Source organism: Pteronotus mesoamericanus, unplaced genomic scaffold, assembly GCF_021234165.1.
Source record: "Pteronotus mesoamericanus isolate MK-2021 breed Mesoamerican mustached bat unplaced genomic scaffold, CSHL_Meso_final contig_657, whole genome shotgun sequence".
Classification (NCBI taxonomy): domain Eukaryota; kingdom Metazoa; phylum Chordata; class Mammalia; order Chiroptera; family Mormoopidae; genus Pteronotus; species Pteronotus mesoamericanus.
The window spans coordinates 24,960,099-24,980,479 of NW_026555229.1; the positions used below are offsets into that span (position 1 = coordinate 24,960,099).

The following is a 20,381-nucleotide window of genomic DNA, read 5'->3' on the forward strand; positions in this document are numbered from 1 at the left end:
CTGCCTCCCACGGTCGGGGACAGGCAGAGAGGGCGCCGCGGCACGGGCTCCTCTCCTCGCTTGGCCACGTCGTACACTTTCCGCAGGAAATTTGCATCCCTTTCTCTCTTCAGAATAAAATATGCAAGGACCAACATAAATGGCATCTCCTCCCCGCCCCCCTTTTTTCCGGGAATTGGGCCTTTGATGTTGGAGAGCAGCTCACACTGAAGGCCGGCCTGGCAGGCTGTCGGGGCTGCGCCCATTTGTGGCAAATGTAAAGCAGCACAAATCTAGCTGAATGTGATGGTGTCATTAGTTTGTGAGTCGCATCCTTGAAAATAACTGTGGAGGAGCCAAATCAGTTTAAAAGAAGATAACAAAATGGTTTAAGCTACTTAGGTTGAATGCCAATTATATTTTAATATTCAACTGAGCATATTTTACTAAGAAAAAAGGCCACGTTGACGCATGCATAACTCACCGGCAGCGCCGGCCAGCTGTGCCGCGCTCCTCTCCGAATCACTTTGTGCATTTTAGTAGCATGGTAATTTAGTAGAGAACTACCTGAGTGATGGCATTTTCAATGAGCAGGTAATCTACAGAGAATTTTTATATGGTTATGAGTTCTGTGCTTCAGCCCAGCAACACAAAAATACATCAAGACCAATTACAGCATCAACTTTCAGCGTGGTACCCTCGCCAAGCAAGTGCATGTATTTCTGCCCCAGGCATTTCAAATTGCATCTAATTTGAAATCTTTGGGGTTTTAATTAAATTTCAGAATATATGGAATTCTTCATTAGTACCTGCTCTGAATAGCAGATTACCCTTCTCTCAGCCTCTCGTTAAAGAAGTGGGCTGCGGTACGCGGCGTGTTCGGGGCCTGATCATTGGTAGGGCCTGGGTATTGGAACAGAAATAGTGAAATGCAAAATAATATCAAAAAGATTATTAGTCCAGGGAGAGTCTCTTGATTTGTATTTTAATGGAATTTTACATTTCTCTTAATGATTTGCAAATTGTCCTCTGATTATAAGATGCATTAAGCTTTTCATTTTAATGGCAAAGACACAGCCATTAGCAGAATTTTTTCTGTCTTCTTTTTAGAGTGCTTCCCCGCAGCAGATAAATATTGAAACCATTAACACCTCGCGATGCTCCTCACAGCCTGCGCCCTGGACCCGCGCAGTTCGCGGGGTCTCTGGGCGTTGGCACCTGGCTGGGGACCCGGCCGCTCCTCCTCTGCGGCCATGCCTTCTTTTCTAGAATACCGGATTCACTTCTAAAACGTCATTGGGTGGCCTTGTTTATTTGCGTAACAGCGAATGCGTTTAAACCTTACTGACGGCAACTTCTCTTGACAAGAGCATTGGAGTGAAGGTTTCCCAGGCATGGCTCCCGCCAGGCTCGGGCCTGTGGGCTGAGCGAGGGGCCGGCCACACGCCAGGGAGCCCGCAGGAGAAGCCTCGCCGCGCACCCGGTGTGTGCCCGTGGACACCACGCGCAGGGACAGGGATGCCCAGGGCTTGCTCACCCTGTCAGCGAGGCTGACCCCGGCTCCACGCAGAGAGCGGGGCACTTGCCTTTGTTCTGACCCTCGAGATGACGTCTTGGTTTTCTGGCCACAGCTTCTAGTCCCCACGAAGTGTGTGATTTGCGTGACTGGAGCCACAAGGCTGCATCTGTCTGCGCCTCCTGCCAAGCGTGCTCAGGGAGCCCTGGGCCCCGACCTGCCGTGTGGTGGGGTCTGGCCAGCAGCCATGCCTCGGGCTGGCAGCTCGGCCGGCAGAACCCCGCGCGACCCTGGGAGCACGAGGCTGCCTCCCAGGTGCCCAGGCAGAGCTTCACTCAGGCCAGAGCGGCCGGCCTGGGAGGTGTCTCTGAGCAGCCATGGCTCCTGGGAGTGGCCTGGTCAGGACGCAGCCCTGCTCTGCAAGGAGGCCGGGGGATGGGGCCCGGCTCGCTCCACGCTGCCCTGTGACCTTCCCTGGCAGGCGTCGCCTTTGGAGACGTCTGGGCGTTTGTCCGCAGGCCGCGCGGGCCCTGTTTTAGTGTCAGGGCTGTCGGGGCGTTCAGATCAGCCCGCTGGCCTCCCAGGCCCTCGGGGTCCCCGTCCCTTCGTCTCCTCCAGCAGTGTCCGTTCGCTGCCCTCCGTCCGCTCCCCTGCAGGCATGTCTTGACGACCAGAAGGCGTTCTGCACTGTGCTGTGGGCGCGGAGGGGACAGACAGGCCCCAGCGGTGGTGGCCAGCAGGGGAATGCAGAAGCCATGAGGCCACGTGAGATGCGTCCATCCGCCTTGACCACTCTTGGGGCTCTTGTGACACCTGGCTGTGGGGATTCTAGTGCCATGAACGCCCTTGATTGTGCCCGGACCGATTCAGCGGCCAGCATGTGGGCTGTGCGTGGAGAGGCGTGCCTTGCGGTTCCCGTTGCGTCTCTGTTGTCCCTGTCCTCTGTCGCTTTTTCATTCTGCGAGAAGACGGAAAGCGCGCCCCATTAGCAAGGGTGGTGTGAGCGCTCTGCTTTCCCGTGGGAAGCGAGGCCCCTGAGGGAGCGCGAAGAGCCCCGGACAGAAGTGCTGCACGATCGGGGGCCAACTCTCTCACTCAGCCCTGGGCCTGGGCCAGGGCCAGGTGCCGCAGAGACTTGCCGAGTGAACACGCCCGTGCCAGTGGCCTCCCCTGCCCCCCGCCCCCCACAGCAGCGCCGCTGGGACACTATTTCCGAGGTCAGATATGCTGCAGTGACATTCGTGGGCGCCTCCCTGAGTCCCGCCCCCGAGCAGCTCCCGCCCCGTGTGCAGACCGCCTGCCGAGGAGGCCCCGGCAGGCCAGCGAAGGGCCTCTCCATGTCGCGGCGCGGCTGAGCCAGCACCAGAGCGCGGCGCTGGGTACAGGGAGGGGCCCGCCCAGGAGGGCAGGGTCTCCTGGAAAATCGTTAGGCTCCTTGCTGGGAAAGGGACACTCTGGCCTCTGGAACAGCCACAGAAAGGGACTAGACATCCGCTCGACCTTTGGACGCTGACCTGAACTGGCCCCAGAGGAGTGAGCATCACAAGAAGTGGAAACTGAGTGGAAATCATAAAAACTTGTTTCTCAGTTTTCTTCTTTAAACTACTCACAGTAAAATTAATCACAGGGAATTTGGAGGTTTAGAATATGTGGGGAAGTAAAACCCAGCACGACAGTAGCATGACAGGTAGGACAGGGAAATGAGAAATGAGAACGTGCTGCTGTGGGCCCTTCGTGTCGCGAGCAGGCATGACGTGATTTGAGGGCGGGCTGACAACTCAGGGGCGCAGACGTACACCCTGACCACGGTGTGGGGCCCCTAGGCCAGGGCGGAGGGGAGAGTGGAATGCCGATTTTAAAAGTAATTGAAAACAAGGCAGGAAAAAGTGGAAGGAGAACAGAAAACAGATGGGACAAATAGCATACAGGCAGATTCATTGGTAATTACATTAAATGTAAATGGTTTTCAGATTGAACTAAAAAGGCACGGATTAACAGACTGGACAGTAAAACGAGATCCCACTATGTATTTTCTACAACACACTGATAACTTAGAAGAATAAAGACAGAGTTCTGTGCAAAAAGGATAAAGGCATTCATATCAGAAAGTGTACAACTGTACTTTTCAGATCACATGATTATATTCGTAGAACATCTTACGGAATTCTGAAAACTATTGAAGCACAAATAAATGACACAAAGTTGAGGATATAATTTTAATATATAAAGTTAATTCTTATATAATTAAAGCATAAATTAAGGAAACAGTCACATGTACGAGCAGTGTCAAAAATGAAACGTAGGGTCAAGTTCAGTGAGAAATGCGCGAGCCCCGCCCCCGCCGAGCAGCACTGCGGAGGGCTAGACCCTCCCTCCGGGAGTGCGCAGCCTGGTCACGGGGAGCCCGGCGGGGCCCGGGGGTCAGTTCCTCACGAGCCGTCCTCCGTAGCCAGCTCACTCTGGCTTTTAAATCCCCGGCTACCTGTACAGTCCCGTGGGAATGCAGAGGGCCGAGGGCACCACCGCAGTCTGGGAGACCTGTGCCGTCGCAGGCCGGTTTCCAGCCTGAGTGCCGATCTGCGTTGGACCCTGGGCCGCGGGGATCCGAACGAGGAGCCATGGAGCAGAACTGAGATTGACTCTCTCACAGTCTTTCTGTCTTTGAGAAAGACACCGAGTAGATCCGTGTGGCACGTTAAGTCTTTTCAACAAATAGTGTGTGAACAACTAAATAAAAAAAATTTACCTTGACCCCTAGTTCACACTGTACATAAAACTAATTTGAACTGCATTGTGTGCTTGAATATAAAGCTGACACTAAAGCTTTTATGAGAAAACATGGACAATATCTTCATGATTTAAAAGACAAACATTACATGTAGCACAAATAGAAAGCTATGGAAGAAAATGTCAATAAATTAGACTTGATCAAAAGTGAAAGACATGATTAAGAAAATGAATAGGAAAGCCACAGAGTGAGCGGGGAATTTTGTAGCCTGTCTGTCTGACAAAGGACTCATGCACAGGGCACAAGAAGACCCATGCAAGTCTGTGGTGAAAAGCCAAACCCAGTGAATAACTGGACAGAAAGCCTAGCCTCTTCCCCAAAGATGTGCAGATTTATTCATAAAACACAAGAAAGAGTGCTCATCGTGACGTTAAAACCACATACTATTAGTGCGCAAAAAGTGATATTTAGGTTTAAATCTAACAAGCACGTACAAGGCCTGTATGAGGAAAACGACAAAGCTGATGAAAGATATCAAAGATTTAAGTAAATGGAAGATGTTCCAGGATCACGGACAGGAAGGCTCCATTTAGTCAAGACGTCAGTTCTGTCCTGGCCTGATCTAGAGATTGAACACAGTCTAGTCAAAATCCCAGCAAGTCGTTGTGTGGGTTCCAACGAACTGATTCTAAAGCTGTATGGAGGCCGTGGCCGGGCGGCTCAGTCGGTTGGAGCGTCACCCCAACGCACCGAGGCTTTGGGTTCGGTCCCCGGTCAGGGCACATACAAGAATCAACCAATGAATGTGTAAATAAGTGGGACAACAAAGTGACATTTCTTTGTCTGTTACCCTCTCTCCTTCCATCCCTCTCTCTCTCAAAATCAACATAAAATTTTTTAAAAATTTAGAAAGTTTTTAGAGAGCTGAAAAGACCCAGAGTGGCCACCATGAGGAGGCGACGGCAGGGCACCGGCGAGGCGCGGTCAGCGGGCCAGGCCTGGGCCCCGGCGAATGCGGCCGGCGGGGTCGTCAGCAGAGGAGCGGGGCAGTCCAGCGGAGAAAGGACAGTCTTCAGTAGATGGTTCTGGAATAACTGGACATCGCATGCAGACAGATGAATCTAGACACAGACCTTCCATCCTTCACAAAAACTTAAAATGGTCACAGACCTAAGTGTAAAACGCACACCAGGGGCTTCTAGAAGGCAACGCCGGAGGAAACGTCGCTGGCCCCGGGCGTGGCGGCAGTGGGGTCCGCGAAAGGGGGGCGGATGTGCTGGTCGGTGAACATCCAAAGTGCGTGAACGCTGACGTCGAGACTGGTAAGACAAGCCACAGACGGGGGGGAAGTACTGGCCGACGGCATTTGCTAAAGGACTATTCAAAACATACAAAGAACCCTTAAAACTCAGCCATCGGAAAATGAACAGCCCAATTAAAAGATGAGCCGAAGGCCTGGGCAGACTCCTTACAAGTGAAGGCACCCAGATGGCAGGTAATCAGGCGAAAAAGTGTTCAGCACCCTGTGTCGTCGGGAACGCAAATGAAAACGAGGCGGCGCCTCTCCGCGCCTGTTGGGGTGGCCAGCATCGGGACCCGGGACGTGGCCCTGCGCCGGGAGGACGTGGGGCGGGCGGCAGGGACGCGCGCTGGCTCGCGGCTGCCGTGCGTGTGGGTGGTCAGGGCCTTCTGTGTCTCCGGTAGTGAGCGTCTGGTAGGGCAGAGTCTAAGGCAGACGTACTCACTTGTCTCTCTGCTGCTGCAGGTGAAAAATCTCCTCACCCCGCTCCCACCCAAAGACGAGAAGGGTCGGAACCGAGCGGCTGCACTGCAGCGGGAACGCGGCGGGTTCGGAGGGCATGGGGCCTGCTGGACAACGCGAGGAGGCTCTTCTCTCTGGGACGCGGCTGATGTCCGCGTTCAGGCCCGCGCCCCAGCCCAGGGCGTTGGTGCCCACTCTGAGGACGTGGGGGACGCGGCACATGGGAAGCTGCTGCTGGGACGGCTGTCGTGTGCCGTCCGGCTACTGGAGTCTGTGGGTGACGTCCCAGGTCACGCCGTGGCTTGTGGTCCACCCAGCGTTCCCTGCCGAATTCCAAAATAGCCCGATGCTGTCCAGAAAGGAGCCTCCTGATGACTGACACCCAAGGTGGCCCCCGCAGTCCTGGCCACTGGTGGCCACGCTCTTGCTCCTGCCCAACAGCAGGGCCGGCCTGCGTGACCCACGGGAGGTGGCTGAAGCAGTGCCCACGCTTCCGGGCCAAGCCATGATGGGCACCGCCCTCCCGAGGGGCCCGTGCGGGGAGGAGCTGAAGCCCCCAGCCTGCCGCCGGCACCGCTCGAACGGTGGAGAGAAGGGCTGAGAAGGGGCCGGATCAGGTGCTGGCCTCCGCAGTGTGGGGGGCAGTCACCCGAGCCCTGGGGAGCCAGCCTGGCCTGCCGTGGCGACGCCCCTGCCGTGTGGCCGGGGCAGAGGGGCCTGAGGGGAGCAGCCCTGGCAGACACCGTGGTCAGGCTGTGGGGTGAGCCCAGGGGTTCGGTCTGGGGGCGGGGCAGTGTTTTGGCGCCTTCACTTAGGGCCAGCTGTGGAAGACGGCAGCTTGGGGGTGTCATCCCTGCTGGGACCCCTGGTAAGACCCACAGCTCCGTGGCCTGCTATGTGGTGTCCGCCGCCCGAGCCCCAGCCAGGCTCCATGGTGGCCGCTCCCTGTGCCAGCTCCTCCCCTGCCGGCGGTGCCCCGCTTGGAGCCAGGCACCCGCGCGCCCGCCGGCCTCCAGCCCAGCGTCCCGTCCTCAGGGGGGGCTCCCCGATGCTGTCTCGTGCCCGCACTCGCCTCCTGGCCCTGCCACGTTCGCGGTGGCTGCCGATCACCCTGGGGGCCGCCACATAGCGGCTGCTGATTGGGTATTTACGGACTAAACGGGCGATAAGCCAGTAAGTGACTGACGACCGCAGCGGGAGGGTCTTTTCTCTGTCACATTGCGTGAGCCCGAGTGCGGGGCTGTTCATTTAGGGCGGCGCGCTGTTTCTTGGGCGGCCTTGGAAACACCCATCGAGCATCCTGGTGGCCCTGCCCCCGGGCGGCCTGCCGCTGAACGGTGAGCGTCCTCTGTGGTCCTCGGCCGGGGACAGGCAAGGCTCTCCTTGTTTTCCCCAGCGGCAGAACTGGGCCGGGGGCAGCAGCCACGCCCCTTTGTGACCCCTCTGGGGCCAGCCTTCAGCTGAGCAGCAACGCTGGACTCCCTGACCTGCAGCGGTGCCAGCCCAGGCTGTCCAGAGCGGCCAGGACAGTTGGAAGGGGAAGGTCTGGGGTCAGTGGGCAGTTACCCTGCTTTGTTCTCCGTTTGCCAAGGTCTCCGGGAGCACCCCCAGATTCACCTGTCGGTGATGGGGTGCAGACCGGCTTTGGGTTATAGATCTGGCGCCGGTGTGAAGAGCCAAAGGAGCCAGAGGCGCGTCGCCTGATGGGGTTGCCCTTAGCCCCGGCTTCTGCGGGGGCGGCGCCCGCACCTACCTGGCTTGGTGGGTCACGTCCCGGCGCGCCCCGTCCCTCCCTGCCCCGTCCCTCCCTGCCCCGTGCACGGTCGCTGCGGGGCCCGGCCAGGCTCTGCCCCGTCCTCCGTCCTTCGTCCTTGTCCCCCTGCCGAGCGCCCGCGGTGTGTGTCCTGCGGGGGGGCCCCGCACCCACACTGCCTCGTCCTCATTTGAATGGGGTGAGCAACCAAAGTCAGCCGCACAATTGGAGCCGGATTCCATGGCTGGAAATCCAGTCGCAGCCTCCTTTGAATTCTCCAGCTGCCCTGCGGCAAAGGCTCAGTGTTGGTACTGAGACGAATCCCCGAAGAGCCCGCGTCTCTCTGCAGAGAAATTAAAGCGTGCCGGGCGCCTCTCGCCTGTCCGCTGACAGCTCTGTCAGCGCCGCGCCGCCTCCCGCCGCCGCTCCTGTCCTACGGTGAGGAATAATTCATTAAGAAATTAAGGGCTTAGCTCCTTTCTGTTCGGTTGGTCTTCAAAAGTTAGCTAAAATTATTTAACATCCCCCCCGGGCGCGCTCAGACAAGCGGGAGGAGCCGCGTGGATGGGGATCGTCCGGAGCCGCGCACCCCGCCGGGTTTGTCCGCACGTCCCAAAGTCGGGGCGGGCGAGGCCTGCGACGGCAGCTCCCACGTGTGGGGCCGGGGCACCAGTGCTACCCGGGTGGAGGAGGAAGCTTGTTTTTAGGCTCGCAAGAGCCGTGAGAAGTGCCTGCCAGTGGAGCTGGCGGGGTCTCTGTCCTCCCGGGTGCCAGCGAGCGCCCGCAGGAGGCTTCCGGAAGGTGCCGCCGGCCTGCGCAGGAGCTCCTGGCCAGGACGAGGGCGGGCGGGGCCTGTGGGCACAGTGACACGCGTCGGACAACAGCTGGTGTATTTCGCGAGTGGGTCTCAAATCGCTGCAGAGAGTCACTTCTCTGCCGTGGGGGTGAAGCCACCCAGGGAAGGCAGGTTCGACGTCACCTTCCTGTGGCCGACTTGGGGCCAGAGGAGGGACGTCGTCTTGCACACATTGTAGCCTGGTGTCGTTTTAAACCCGATTTTCTTCCTTTTTGTTGTTTTGACCACACGGGTGTGCCCCAGAGGGAACAAGGCTCCTCCAAGTCAGCCTGGGGTCAGCTGGCTCCAGAGTCACCATGTCGTGGCTGAGGGCTGGCGTGTCCTTAAGGGAGAGGAGAGGAAGCAGGCGCCCCCGAGCAGGACCCGCCGAGATGAGGTCCGCGGGGCCAGGCACGGCACGGGGACCTGAACTGGGACCCGCGGCCGACTCTGACCTCCCTCCTCCGTCGTCAGCCTCCTGTGGCGCGGTGCCCGCCCTCCTTCCCGCCCCGCCACGCCACCCCCTCGGGGGCGTTTTCGTACATTGTATTTCTCTCTCCCTCTCTCTCTCTCTTTGTTCGGAAACCATTAACACCTGTTCAGAAGTCAGTGATTCAGCTTGAGCTGAATGACAATTATTTGAATGGTAGCGGGTGTTAATATATAATTATTCACATTCATACCAGGACATTCACCGTTTAATCATTTCTCTGTAGGCTTCCTTAAGTTCGAGCTTAAAGTCTGAGGCATAATTCTTTCGTTAAATAAGTTTCGGGCACTCTAATTATTGGCAAGGTGAGTACTGAGGCGTCAGGTGCGGCTTCGAGGAGGGCGAACCTCGCTTCACCTGAGGGAGCCTGGCCAGGTGATGCGGCGGCTCCCGCGCGTGGGCGAGGGGCGGGTCATTTCCGGGCTGGCGGCCACACCGTCCGCCGGTGCGGGCGCGAGGCGGACCGAGGCGGCGCCTGTGCGCCCAGGCTGCGCGGAGCCCACGGGGCGGTTCTGTCGCTGAGCCTGGGGCCCGCCAAGGCCCTGGGCCCTCTGTCCGCCTCCGACTCACTGACGACCCCAGAGAGCTTCGGGCCGTGAGGGCGGTGCGCGTCCGCATGGGCCGTGGTGGGAATTAAAGCTGAGGGTTTGGGGGATGTCTCCATGTTAAAGTAGCAGTCGACTGCCTGCCATCAAACATTTATATCAAATAACTCTTTTCCACTCAGACCCGTGTGGCTCAGTGTGTTGGGCGTCGTCCCACAAGGCGAAAAGGCGCTGCTGGGGTCCCTGGTCAGGGCAGGGGCCTGGGCTGCGGGTTTGGTCCCTGGCCGGGGCGCCCACGAGAGGCGGCCGATGGGTTCTCTCGCATCGATGTTTCTCTCCCTCCCTTCCCCCTTCCCCTCTCTCTAAAAATAAAGTCTTTAAAGAGAACAGTAACTATTTCTGGAGGCCAAAGCCACGTGGGGACAGCGTGACGTTGTTTCGCCTCTCCCTGTCCTACTGTCCTTTGCCACCGACTTGCCTTGGCTGCTGGGTTTCTCTTCTCTTCCGTGGAGCCATGTATCTGTTCCTCCACCCGGACACACGGTCTTGATTTATGCAGAGATTCACTTTTTGTCCCTAGGACAAAGTCCACCTAGTTTTTGTGGTTTACTCGTTATGTGTAGTCGGATTTGATTTGCCAGTACTTTGTTGAGAGTTTTTGCATCGATGCCCTTGGGAGGCATTAATCTGTACTTTTCCGGTTTCTGTCTCTCTCTGGTTTTGATCTTGGAGTAATTATAGCCTCATAAACATGCCTTGGGAAGTAACCCTCTTCTTCAGGAAAAGATGATGCTAAACTGATGTATTTCCTCTTTAAATGTTTGATCAAATTTATTAGTGAAACTATCTGGCCCTAGTGATTTCAGATTTTAAACTATGAAGTTAAGTGCTTTGGTTGTTACAGAACTATTCCGGTTTTCTGTTTCACATTGGATGGGTTAAGGTAGTTTGTAGTTTTTGATAAATAGGTCTATTTCCTTTACGTTGTTGACCATTATACGTAGTTATTTGAAGGAACAGTCTATGATCCATTTGATGCCTGGGTGGTCAGCAGCGACATCCCCTTTCTTATTCCTGATGCTGGTAATTTGGGGTTGTTTTTTCTTTTTCTTTATCAGTCCTGCTAGAGATTTGTCAATTTTATTGATCTTTTCAAGGAACCCAATTTCGGTTTCGTGTATTTTACTCATCATTTCTCTGGTTTCAATTTCATTGATTTCTGCCATTACCTTTATTTACTTCCTCCTTCTTGATTTGGTTTTATTTTCCTCTTTGGGGGGGGGTTGCTTAAGTTGGAAGCAAAATTATTGAGAACTTTCTTTTCTCAAATACGCACTATAACACTGTAAATTTTATTCTAATCATTGTGTCTCACAAATGGTGAAATGCTGTGTTCTCCCTTTCGCTTAGCAGCTTGTATGTTTTGGCGCCCCTCAAGTTTCCTCGGTGACCCCCGGCGTACTCGCTGTTCCGGTGTTTAGAGATTTTCCCGTCCCCTTGTGAAAAGCAACGTCTAGTCTAACTTCATTATCGCAGAGAAAGGGACGCGTGTGCCCTCAGTTATTTTCAGGTGGCCGCTCTGGTTTCACGGCCCGGGGGCGGCCTGTCTTGGTCGGGGGTCCGTGGGCGCGGGGGAAAGATGAATGCCCCGCGGTCCCCGGGCACAGTGGCCTGAATGTCGGCAAAGCCACGTGGCCGAGAGCGGCGTTCACCGCACCTCCTGGGTTTTCCGTCAGCCGGCTCTGTCCCCTCCCGAGAGAGACTGGTCGCCGTCACCAGGCACCGTTGCGGGTGTGTCTGATTCTCTCGCCGTGTTTGTCAGCGTTCGCTTCTTTAGGCGAAACTCCGCTGCTCGGTGCGCAAACGTGCGTGGTGGGCGCATCACCTCCTGGGCCGTCCCTCCCTGCGCTGCGGACATTCCTTCTCACCTGGAAATTGGCTCCGCTCTCAGCTCCCCCTCGCCTGATACCAGCTTTTTTCCGATTAATGTTTACATGGTGTATCTTTTTCTGTTATTTTACTTTTAACCTACCTGTATCTATTATTTGAAGTGAGTTGTTTTTTTTTTTAGAAAGTACATACTTGGGTTATTTTTTAAATTCATTCTGTCTTTTCATTGGTCTAAAGAAACCATTTATATTTAATGTCATCAGTAATATCAAATTTAGATATAAATGGAACATTTGTTTCATTTTATTTACTACATTTTATTTTATTATATAATATTTTGCTTTCTGTCTTCTCCCTGTTTTTCATTTCTTTTTCCCCTTTCCTTCCTTCCTTCGGGCTATTTTAACACTTTTTTAGTATTTTCATTTACCTTTTAGTTTTTGACTACAGTTGTCTCCCTTTGTGGTTTTCCTACTGGTGGATCTGGGGGCTCCACGGGTCTCTCGCCGCTCAGAAGCGGACGGCGGACCCCTCACACCCGCCCCTGGAGCCACAGCGACACGGGCTCTGCGCCCACGCGCGCTGGGACTCCCGTCTGACCGCAGCGGGGTTGCCCTTGCAGCCGCCAGCCGCGGTCCGAGAGCGCGGCGGGAGGCGCTCGCGGTTCCTCCTGTCCCGCCTTCACCCTGACGCTCCGAGCCCCCTCCGAGCCTCGGCCGCTCTGTTCGCTCAGGCCTGCTGGAGGGGCACAGTCTTCGTTTCCATCTGAAAGTGTCCTTATTGTGACTTCATTCGTGGAGGATTTTTTCCAACTGGACATGGAATTCTGAGTCGCCAGCTTTTTCTCTCAGCGTGTTGAAGTCGCAGTTCCACTTCCTCCTGACCTGGGTGGCTTCTAATGAGAACCCCACGAACGCCCCTGCGAGTAACGCACTGGTTTTCCCCAGTTGTGAGGTTTTTTCCTTTGTGTTTAGGTTTCAGCAGCTTGATCATGATACATCGAGGAGTGGATTTCCTTAGCTGCGTCCTGTTTGCAGTTCGCTGGGCTTATTGCCCCTGTAGTTGGATATCTTTGGCTAAATTTGGAAAAATTCTTTTGCCTTTTTTTTTTTTTTTTTGTCTTTTCCTCTTCTTCTGGAACTCTAATAATTTCAATGTTAGATCTTTTGGCCTTGCCCCACATGTCCCCAAGGCTCTTTTTGGGCGTTTCTGTTGGTTTTTGACACTTTCCTGTGTGTTTCTTGGATCGGATCGTTCCTGTTGACTTGTCCCAGTTTCGTCGACTCTTCCCTGTCGCATCTCCTTTCTGCTGTAAGCTCACGCGGCGCAGTTTTTAAACTGCAGCGGTTGTATTTTCAGGGCTGACTTTTCCCTTTGATGCTTCTTTGTAACTCGCGTTTCTTTGAAATGCCGTGTCTTCTCCTTCGCTTCAAGGGCGTCCTCCCTTCTTACCGCATTTTTATTCCAGACCCTTTCACGTTGTCCGGGCGTAGGAAGCCATCACACCGTACAGCTGAAATCGCTTACAATTTTATTCGTCGGTTACACCCCCAAAAGCTGGGGGGAGGAGTCAGGTGGTTCCAGCGTCCCTGCCACCTCAGCCTTGGCGCGTCTTGGTTCTCTTCTCCCAGTTGAGTGGTGGTTTCCATGCTGCCCGGGCCTCGCCCCGGGATGGGGTGTCTGCCCCAAGCATGCGGTGCAGGCCGCCCCGAGGTCCGCCACAACGCGTGGCGTGAACAGGGCCCCACCAGAGAGGGTGTCTGTGGCACAGGAGAGTGTCTCTCGGAGGCCAGTGCTGGCACAGAGCGCCCTCGCTGCCCACGGGCGCTGTGCAGTCCGGGCGGGGGGAGGCCTGGGAAGACGACACGCGCAGGGTCCGCTGGTCCCAGCGGCGGCTTCCAAGGGGCACCCAAACCAAAGCGAAAATGGCCACGTCCTTAGGACGGAGGTGCCCCCAGCCGAGCCTGCCTTGACCCCACAGTGCAAACGGGACCGGCAGGGGCCACGCCCTGGAACAAGTCAGAGAAAGGGTGGGGAGGAGAGGGTGAAGGGGAGGGACTCCCAGAAGCGGGCGGGCTCCACACAGCGGTGGGTTCATGGCCTGCTCTTCGGAGGGGGACAGAGGGGAGCGAGGAGAATGTTGTAGCGGTGGCCCTTTGGACCCCGGAAGTGCTGGTCCAGCCGCTGAGAACTAATGTGGCCGCCTCCACCTCAGGGATCCCTCTCTCTGCTCGTCAGTTTCTGGGAGAAGGTTTCGCCACATGAGAGGACACTGAACAGCCGACCCTGTCGCCCTTCCCCCCAAGAACCGGGTCCAGTCTCCGCATCCGGTTTGCCCAGGGTGGGGGCCGCGGCCCTGACTCTGAGCCGCCTGCACTGGCCGGCGCGTTCGCCCCCTGCAGGCGAACGTGGGCTCTGAGATGCGTTTATAAACCCAAGTGCTGGATGGTGCCTCCCGCGGCCTTCGAGCTCTTGCTAGTAATACGCTGCCAGGGATGCGCGGGGTGAGCGGTGGTCTCCAGCGGAATTTCATGGTGGTGCCAACAATGGAGAAACGCTGCGCTCCGGCACGGACACGTGGATTGTCGTGCTGTGGGCCCGTTGGCGCTCGGGGAGGAGGTGCCCTGCGAGGGGGTGGCGGCGGCCCGGCTCCCCGCTGGCTCTGGGCGGCCGACACCCTGCACGCACGCCCGCCTCGTAGCCGATGGGTGCGGGTGCTCCAGGCTGTTCTGCTGCGAGGCCTGGTGTGTCCCCGCCAAGCCCGGCGCGGGAGCAGGCGCATCTGCAGCCCCGAGCTCCGCGGCCGCCGCCCCCTGCCCCCGCCCGCCGCCCCCCTCGTCCTCCTCGGGGTGCTGGCCCTGAGATCCCCCTCCTTCGCGTTCTCGCCCCGCCTGCCGCCTTGTCTCTTCTCTCGAGTGTCTTTTTGAAGTTAGCGTAACGACAACAGCCGCCATAATGACGATTAACAGTTTGGTTTCAAAGCCCTTCCTGAAGAAACCACAGCAAACAGTGTGTGTTTGCGGAAGGAGCCCCCCCCCCCCCCCCCCGCAGCGGCCCTCAGCCGCCACCGCGGCGCTAATGAACCCGGAGCCGTTAATGTGGTTTCTTCAGTTAAATTGATTCATGAATTTTGAAGAGAACATTATCTAATGAATTTTCTTTGAATAGAAAGCAATTAAAAGGACAAATCAGTCTGATTAACCCCAAAGTCACCCTCCTGCCACAAACGGTGTACAGTTTGAAATTATATCATAAAAAACTGGAGCACATTTGCTATCTTTTGCCCTCGCCTAATCCATGTAAATTAATGAACAACAAAGTTAATTTCTTTGATGACCCTTTTCTCGTATCACCTGGATTATGCTGATGTTTAATTTGCTTAATGTTATAATAAAGACTAAACACATTTTTTCCGGTAAAGTGATTATCGTTCCCTTCAGCTAAGAAGCGAGTTGTATTATTTAACGCACATGTAAGGGTGTGTTTCCTCTACGAACCCAGTGGCACCTGCCAGCTTGGCATCGAGTGTAATTAGTGCCGTCCCGGGCGCTGTCCGGACGCCGCGCCTGCCGGAGGGATCCTCCCCGCCGCTCGCGTCCCCTCGGAGAGGTGACAGGTGTCCCCATTCAGACCAGCCACCACCCTGGGCCCCGGCATCCCTGTGGCCGGCCCCACCCGGAGAAGGCCTCTCAGCCCGGGGCCGCGGGAGGGGACGTTCCGTGTCTTCACCTGCGTGTCCCGCAATGGCGTGGAGAGCGCGTGCAGTTCAGTGTGCTTACACCATCACCGTGGGAGTAGAGTCGTTTTATTTGCAGCCCTGCTCACGGCCCCTGAGTCCCCGCCGGCCCCTGGCCACCGAGGTCGGGTGTCCAGAGTCGGCCGAGCGGACACCAGCGCAGCATCCCAGCCCAGCCCGGCCCAGCCCACCGCTGCTTCCCTTCGGGGTCTCCTCTCGAGGTGGCGTGAGCCGGCAGCAGGCAGGGCTTCGACGGCAGGGCCTCCTGTGCGCGGGGAGGGGCCGCAAGCTCGTTTGCCAATGCCGGCGCGTGGGGGGAGCGTCCGGCCGGAACAGGGAAGATGGAACAGGCTGCGTGTCTGTGGCGTGTGGTCAGGGACGCCCTTCCTTGCGCATTCCCTGTGCCAGGTGGCGCGGCATCGGGGCTGGGCTTGGGGCGAAGGTGGCACTTAGTTTGGCTCGATGCACTCCTGTCACGGGACAGGCCGCCGTCGGCGTCGGCGCCGTCCAAGTAACGTGCTTTTGCCTTCCTCCTCCCAGACTCGTTCACCAGGCAGGTGCTGTGGAAGCTGCTGAAGGCTGTGAAGTTCGGAGAGGTGGTTTCTTACCAGCAGCTGGCGGCCCTGGCGGGCAGCCCCAGGGCCGCGCGGGCCGTGGGCGGAGCCATGAGAAGCAACCCCGTAAGTCCGGTGGGGCGGGGCCCTGTCATTTGATGTGGGCGTGTTTCCCGGGCGGCCTGTGCTGCGGCAGCGGACAGGAAGCGTCCAGCTCCGCAGGGGCGCGGGTGGGGTCCCCACCCGCATTGGGGCAGGTGGTGGAGCATCGTTGCCCCCCGCGCGCCCTTCCCCTTGCTGTGCTGGGGCCACGTCCTGCTCCGAGGTCCAGCTTGGCGGCTGGTTCCGCACGCCGTGCGTCGTGGAGACAGCACCCTGAAACTCTCTGTTCAGGCTGGGGAGGGCGCTGCGCCTCCCAAGCCCCAGGGGGTGGGCGGGGCGGGGCGCAGGACCTGGAACGTGGTGCGTCTGTCCCTCCGGCGGCCCCAGTGACAGACGCTCGGCATCATGTCTGTCCCTCACCGGGGCAGGACGTGGCATTTGCTGGGTGGGAGGCTCACCCCATCCCACACCCTTGATTTTTCCAGAGTTGTTCTTGAGGGGGCACACCGGCCTGGGGAAGGCGGTTTGTCCACCTTCCGGGAGGCGCTCTCCCCGACGCAGCGCGCAGGCCGGTCCGTTTCCTGGTGGACTGGACCGAGGACGCGACTCGCCCTCCCCCACCAAGCCCCTTCCGCTCATCCTCGGGCGGAATTTGCTTAATGCGGTTCAAAGGCAATCGATATGGCGCCCAGAGAGTTTCCCACCTTCTTCTAAACACCGCGCACTCCGGAGGAGTTAGTTTATTCACAGACGGCCGCGAGCCGTAATGACCCCGCGCCTGCGCTGCCAGTCACCCAGATGGTTGTTGATAAAGATTTAGCATCATGTTCCGAGTGTCAGCGCTGTCAGTGGGGCTGAACCATTTGACCGGAAGAAAAAAACGCGCAGGGAGCTATTGATTACAGCTTCCCGGTGTCACTTGTTCACCAGGATTTAGGTATTGATGAGGCCGCGAGTGAAAACAAGCTCTTTCCCCTGTGGGCTGCTACCCGCAAGAACAAAGGCGAAGTCGGAGAAATATTCAGCGGCCCTGGAATCAGAGGGAATCCGCTATCGATTGAAAGGCCCTTTCGTGTTATTTTTGTTGGAGACAAATCTATGGGTTTGGAAGTTTTATAGCATTTGAGAGAGGGCCTGTGTAAGTGATGGATCCGCGAGGCGGGTGAATTAGATTTCACAGCGTGGAGGTTCGAGGGCAGCTGCGGCAGGAGCTGCGTGGTTATGGATAAAAATCGCATTTTAGGCGGCGCAGCCACTGAAGGGAGAGGGCGCAGGGGGCCCGGCTCCCGCAAAGCATCCTCGGGGCCCCAGTCAGTGGTAGCAGCTCCGTTATCCTAACAGTGCAAGACCTGCCACTAGCGTTCATGGACGCGGGGTGCTCCCATTTCTGGTGGCGAAACGGTGCGTGTTTGGTAAGGCGCCTGCTCCCGTCACCATGCGTGGACAGCGACGCCTGGCCGTGGCTTAGTGCCAGTTAACTGCCACCCGTGCCGCGCGGCCGTCCTGTTAACCTGCGTGCCATACAGAGAGCCAAGTCCACGTTACACCCTTGTGTCATTTCACAGCTTGTTGGGAGGAAGGGGAAGAAGGCAAAGGCCGCTTGTGAAATCTGTCAAGCGGGAAACTCGAACCAGTGCCTAAATGTTTGCAAATTCGAAGTGCACGCAATGCCAGCCTCCTCCTGCGTCTGGAGCTGGAATCGTCCGCCGTCTGGGCCTGTGCCCCAGGGCGCTAGTCGTGTGGCCGCGGCGCCCTGGCGTGCGGCAGAGCCCCTCCTCCAAGTAGACGCTCCAGTCTTCAGACTTCTGTTTCCCTCCACGAAGGTGTGTCGGGTCCCAGGCCTGGCAGGGTTACCGCCTCTCGCTCTGGTAAACTGCACGGAACAGGAAGTCGCAGGCCCAGAAGGCACGTGTTGCCGTGGTGACCCCAACTTCCAGTGGGAAGCGGCCCAGGATTCGATGCTGCGGAGCAGGTTCCCTCCTCCCAGCCAAATTCCTCAGCGGGCTCCCTGGCCCTGCCCCACTGTCCCCTGGAGTGGCAGGGCCGGGAGGGCCAGCCCCGCCTCTGCCGGTGCAAACCCTTCTCGGCCGCCCGCAGCCGCGTGGACCTGGGCAGGGGACGTCCCGGGAGCCAAGGGTGATCGCGCCCGCGCCCGCGCTCTCGAGGGGCCGCCCTGGGCCCGGGGCCCGCGCTCCCTAGTGGCGGCAGTGCGCGCCATGTCCAGGACAGGACAGGCCACCGCCCAGGGACAGGTGCAGCTTGGGGCCCCGGGCAGGCCGTCCGGGCAGGCGGGCTTGTGCGCTGAGCTAAGGCGCACATGTGCCCAGCCGCGGCTCCTGGGCTCTGTTCTCAGCGAAGGGCCTCCAGGGGCGGCAGAGGCGGGGGTCCCCCCGGGAGCAGAGGGCACCCGGACACCGTGAGAGGAGGTCCCAGGTGCCAGTGCCCCGCCGCTTCCTCTAGACACGCAGCTGCCAGCGGCGGCCACGGTGCCCGGCTCGCTGACCATGGTGGTGGAGCACGGGGTCGGGCGCAGGCCGCCTCTGTGCGGCGCTGCAGCGGGGGCGGCTGGCAGGACCCGGAGCCTGAGCACACCTCCCCGCAGGGCCTGGCAGGACCCGCTTGTGGCTCACGAGGGACACCCGGGGCAGGCGGCCGCACGGGGTCGGGGGTGGTGCACAGAGCAGGGCGCAGCGAAGGGCCGAGGGGCGGGTGGGTGGCTGGGGCCCTGCGTGCGCCTCCTGGGCGTGGGGTCTGCCGCCGCTTCTCAGGAAGGTCCGAGGAAGGTCTGCTGTTTGCCACCCCGTAACTTGGACGTGGTTTACGTTTTGTGAGTGCACTTTGTAAATCTCTTACCAAGCAAAACTAAGTTTCTTCTCCCAAATCTCAGTGCACGGAGACGGGCTGGCGGAGGCCACACGTTCACCTCGGGGACTGTGTCCCCTCCAGCCATGCCCCAGGCCCCTGCAGGGACCCCAGCGGCCCAGGGGAGTGGCACCGAGACAGCGTGGACAAGCCCCCGCGTGGCAGGGCCTGCACCGTGGTGCTCAGGGGCCAGCGCTGGCGCCCAAAGGCCCCCAAGCGCCCAAGCTGATGGGGCCGCCCATCTGTCTTCCAGGTCCCCATCCTCATCCCGTGCCACCGAGTGGTCTGCAGCAGCGGAGCCCTGGGCAACTACGGCGGGGGCCTGGCCGTGAAGGAGTGGCTTCTGGCGCACGAAGGCAGCCTGGCAGGGGTGCAGCCCGTGCGGGGGCTCCCGGCCGGCCGGGGCCTGTCGCGGGCCCCGTCGCGGGCCCCGTCGCGGGCCCCAGGGCGTACCGGCAGCTCCCGGCCCACCAGCCAACCCTGAGTGTTTGGAGGGGAATAATGTGGGCGACCAGAAATGTAACGGCCCATCAGAGGCGCTGCCGCATTAAAGGAGCTGCCACGACGCGTGTCCTGTGCTGCCTCTGTCGTCCCTGCCTTTCACTGCGCAGCGCGTGCAGGGGGCTGTCCTGCTTGCGCGTGTCCCCGCTCGCACTGTGCGGTCCCAGTTCTAGTGTCTGTTCAGACTGGGGTGGGGGGCGCTGGGAACGGGAGGACCGCCGCCCTGGAAAGGCGGCGTCGGTGCCCTCAGGGAACAGCTCGCCGCGGCCCAGTTCGTCCCCCAGAGGCTGACCGCCCAGCCTGTCCCCCGCCTCCCCCCTGGCTGCAGAGGGCGGGGGCCCCAGCTCCCACTCGGGCCTCGGGGAGCAGGGGCGGCCGCAGGGTGGTGGGCACAGGAGGGGTCGTAGCTCTGCTTGCCCCATGGCCGGAAATGCTAGTGCCCAGCGCGCCAGCTCTGACCTGTTCGATGGAACAGAAAGTGACCAACTGTCAAAATGATTTGGAAGCACCGGCCGCCCTGTGGGTGTGGCCGCGGCTGAAAGGGCACCTCACGAGGGGACAAGCGTCGCCCCACCCCCCTCACCGCCCCTCGGCTCCCAGCGCAGACGCTCTGTCCACGCCCTGCGGTCGAGCCTAGGAGTCGGAGGTCACACTCAAAGGTGGGTCAGCTCCTGCCGCCAGGGCAAGGGGGCAGCCGCCACCACCCTCCCCCCACCCGACCCTCCGCTGCCATGTCGTCACCTCGGCTCATCATCGACTGCGTCTGGGAAGCAGAGGGACACTTGGAGCGACGCGTGTGCATGAAGCAGCGTGCGCGGTGTGGGGGCCGTACACTGTGCCCGGCCGTGCGCTCGGAAACCGCCTTTCTGCCCAGGGCTCCTGTGGCAGCGTCAGCCACAGCCGAGAGGCTCAGGCGGTTTGTGTGTGTCGCAGGAAACCGAGACACAAACACGGCCCAGTCACACGCACGGCCACGGCGCACTTCGTGTTTCGCGGGGACGCACCCACGGAGGAGCCAGTGGTGGCGTGAGGCGGCCGTAGGCTCTCCCCACCAGTTTGCCGTTGGTTACATCCCGTCTGCATCCTCCAGGTTAATTCTGGGCGTTTTCCCTCAACAATGCCGCGAGG

General features: G+C 58.7%; 1 protein-coding gene across 1 annotated transcript in view; it reads left to right on the forward strand.

The window, feature by feature from the left end:
* MGMT (O-6-methylguanine-DNA methyltransferase) overlaps positions 1-19,236 on the forward strand; it is a 137,923-nt gene extending 118,687 nt beyond the window's left edge. The window contains exons 3-4 of the mRNA XM_054581700.1: positions 15,775-15,914; positions 19,006-19,236. Of these exons, the coding sequence (XP_054437675.1) occupies positions 15,775-15,914; positions 19,006-19,236 (371 nt within the window). The remainder of the gene's footprint in view (positions 1-15,774; positions 15,915-19,005) is intronic.
* The last annotated feature ends 1,145 nt before the right edge of the window (positions 19,237-20,381 follow it).